This window comes from Coffea eugenioides, unplaced genomic scaffold (assembly GCF_003713205.1).
Source record: "Coffea eugenioides isolate CCC68of unplaced genomic scaffold, Ceug_1.0 ScVebR1_23;HRSCAF=104, whole genome shotgun sequence".
Taxonomy (NCBI): Eukaryota; Viridiplantae; Streptophyta; class Magnoliopsida; order Gentianales; family Rubiaceae; genus Coffea; species Coffea eugenioides.
In genome coordinates, this window is record NW_020862884.1 from 998,686 (window position 1) to 1,001,979 (window position 3,294).

The 3,294-nt window shown below is 41.0% G+C and overlaps 1 protein-coding gene across 1 annotated transcript; it reads right to left on the reverse strand.

Moving 5' to 3' along the window:
• Positions 1–426: 426 nt before the first annotated feature.
• On the reverse strand, positions 427–816 carry LOC113756566. The gene has a single exon (XM_027300202.1). It carries the CDS (start codon positions 814–816, stop codon positions 427–429), a length of 390 nt encoding a protein of 129 aa, XP_027156003.1.
• Positions 817–3,294: the final 2,478 nt, after the last annotated feature.

Here is a 3,294-nt window from a genome sequence, read left to right on the forward strand (position 1 = left end):
AGAAAATAATAATAATAATAATAAAAATAAAAAAAAAGTAGGGCTACGGTTACTTGAAAAATTTTTTTCTTCCCCTTTTTTTTTCGTTCCGAGGCAATTTGGTCTTCTCAAAAATTTTTATTTTTATTTTTTATTTTTATTTTTATTTTGTTTTTTCAAAGAATCTCTCTAGCTTAGGCGTGGGCATGCCTAACCGTTCCCTAGTCTTTTGACCATCCGGCGAAAATTCTCGATCCGTTAGCGTGACCACCTGGCGTAGGCACGTCTAACTGCTAATTTCCTGCCACCAAACATCAAACTATTGATTGATACTAATACTTAACTAAAACTTCAAAAATACATGAAAACTGAAACAAATAGTCGTGGGTTGCCTCCCAAAAGCACCTTTCTTTAACGTCTTTGGCTAGACGTTGTCCAAAACTTCGCTTAAACTAAGTTAATCGAGTCCTCCAAGTGCATCATCTCCACCCGTTCAGTTGGAACCCCTTCATAATACGGCTTGAGACGATGACCATTCACTACAAATTTCTTCTCAGTCTTCAAACTTTGGATCTCTACTGCACCATAGTGAAAGACATTAGTCACCACAAAAGGACCAATCCAACGAGAACGTAATTTTCCTGGAAATAACTTCAATTTGGAGTGGTACAGTAGAACTTTTTGCCCACACTCGAATATCTTCCTTGAGATCTGTTGGTCATGAAAAATCTTATTCCTCTCCTTATAAATTACCGCATTCTCATAGGCTTCATTGCGAATCTCCTCCAACTCCTGTAACTGTAACTTCCTTTGAATTCCGCTCTCCTCAATATCCATATTGCATTATTTTACCGCCCAAAATGCTCTATGCTCGAATTCCACTGGAAGATGGCAAGGCTTACCAAATACCAACCTATAGGGAGACATTCCTATAGGTGTCTTGTAAGCGGTTCTGTATGCCCACAAAGTATCTTCCAACCTTGAACTCCAGTCCTTCCTATCAGGGCGGACCATCTTTTCCAAAATAGTCTTTATTTCCCTATTCGAGACTTCAGCCTGGCCATTGGTCTGTGGATGGTAGGAAGTGGAAACCTTATGAAGTACACCATATCTCCTGAACAAAGCAGCAATTGTCTTGTTGCAAAAATGCGTCCCCCTATCACTCACAACTGCCCGTGGCATTCCAAATCGTACAAAAATGTTAGACTTTATGAAATCTGCAACCACCTTAGAATCATTAGTGCGGGTGGCTTTTGCTTCCACCCACTTCGAGACATAATCCACTGCTAGTAAAATGTATAAAAATTCACAAGAATTTGGAAAGGGACCCATGAAATCTATACCCCAAGTATCAAAAATTTCAATGAAAAGCATTGGCACCTGTGGCAGTTGATCCCTTCGGGATAAATTGCCTAGCCTCTGACATTTATCACATGCCTTACAAAACAAGTAAGCATCCTTAAATAAGGTAGGCCAATAAAATCCACTTTCCAACGCTTTTCTAGCAGTCCGTTTAGGTCCAAAATGACCCCCACATGCAAAAGAGTGACAGAAAGTCAATATAGATTGGAATTCACCTTCACTTACACATCGCCTCATTATTTGGTCAGCACCTTGTTTCCACAGATTGGGATCATCCCAGACATAGTACTTTGCATCGCTTTTTAGTTTGTCCCTTTTTGCCTTGGGCCAACCTGCGGGCAATTTGTCAGTAACCAAATAATTCACAATATCTGCAAACCAAGGAGGGGATGAATTAATAGAAAGTAAATGCTCTTCAGGAAAAGACTCCCTTAATGGTAATTCTTCCTCCGTTACCAGTATTCGACTTAGGTGGTCAGCTACTAGATTCTCCGCTCCTTTTTTGTCTCTGATTTCCAAGTCAAATTCCTGCAGGAGCAATATCCATCTTATCAAGCGGGGTTTAGCGTCCTTCTTGGTCAGTAGGTACCTCAAAGCTGCATGGTCAGAATACACAATTACTTTAACACCTAACAAATAAGGTCTAAACTTTTCTAAAGCAAAAATAACAGCTAAGAGTTCTTTCTCCGTAGTAGAGTAATTGAGTTGGGCGCCATTTAAAGCTCTAGAGGCATAATATATTGCGTGCGCCGCTTTCTCCACCCTTTGTCCCAAAACTGCTCCCACGGAGTAGTCGCTGGCATCACACATAATTTCGAATGGGCGATTCCAATCAGGAGGTTGGATGATAGGTGGAAAAGTGAGTAATTTCTTCAACTTCTCGAACGCTTCTTTGCACTCCTCGTTGAATTCAAAACTGACATCCTTTTGCAAAAGCCTAAAAAGTGGTGCCCCGACCTTTGAGAAATCCTTGATAAATCTGCGATAGAAACCTGCATGTCCTAGAAAAGAACGAACTTCCCGTACAGTTACGGGGTAAGGTAAAGCAGATATCACATCTATTTTAGCTTTATCAACTTCAATTCCTCTAGATGACACTACATGTCCTAGAACTATCCCGTGCTCAACCATGAAGTGATATTTTTCCCAATTGAGCACTAGGTTAGTCTCGATGCATCTCTTTAAAATTAATGTCAGGTTATCTAAGCAATCATCAAAACTATCACCATAGACACTGAAGTCATCCATGAATACCTCAATTATTCTCTCTACATACTCAGAAAAAATGCTAATCATGCACCTCTGGAATGTTGCAGGGGCATTGCACAATCCAAAGGGCATCCTTCGATAGGCAAAAGTGCCAAAGGGGCAAGTGAAAGTTGTTTTCTCTTGATCCTCTGGCGCAATTGCTATCTGAAAATAACCAGAGAAACCATCTAAAAAATAATAATATGCACGACAAGCTAACCTTTCAACCATTTGATCGATGAATGGAAGGGGAAAATGATCCTTCTTGGTCACTGCGTTCAATTTACGGTAATCGATGCACTGGCGCCAACCCGTAGGCTTTCGAATTGGAACAAGGTCCCCTTCATGATTTTCTTCCGCAGTTACCCCTGCTTTCTTTGGCACCACTTGGACCGAACTCACCCATGGACTATCTGAGATAGAGAAAATAATTCCTACGTCCAGAAGCTTGATTACCTCTTTCTTGACCACTTCCATCATGATGGGGTTCAATCTCCTTTGTGGTTGTCTTATCCGCCTAGCATCCTCTTCCAGGCGAATTCGATGCATGCACACGGACGGGCTTATACCCTTGATGTCCGCAATTGTCCAATCTATAGCTTCCTTATGCTCCCTTAAAACCCGTAGCAGCTTATCCTCCTCCGTGGGTGATAATTTGGATGAGATTATCACTGGTAACGTCTCTTTTTCACCTAGAAAGGCATA

What these genes read in the sequence shown, in the direction of transcription:
- LOC113756566 (XM_027300202.1), bottom strand. Translation starts at nt 816, where the DNA reads ATGGATATTGAGGAGAGCGGAATTCAAAGGAAGTTACAGTTACAGGAG.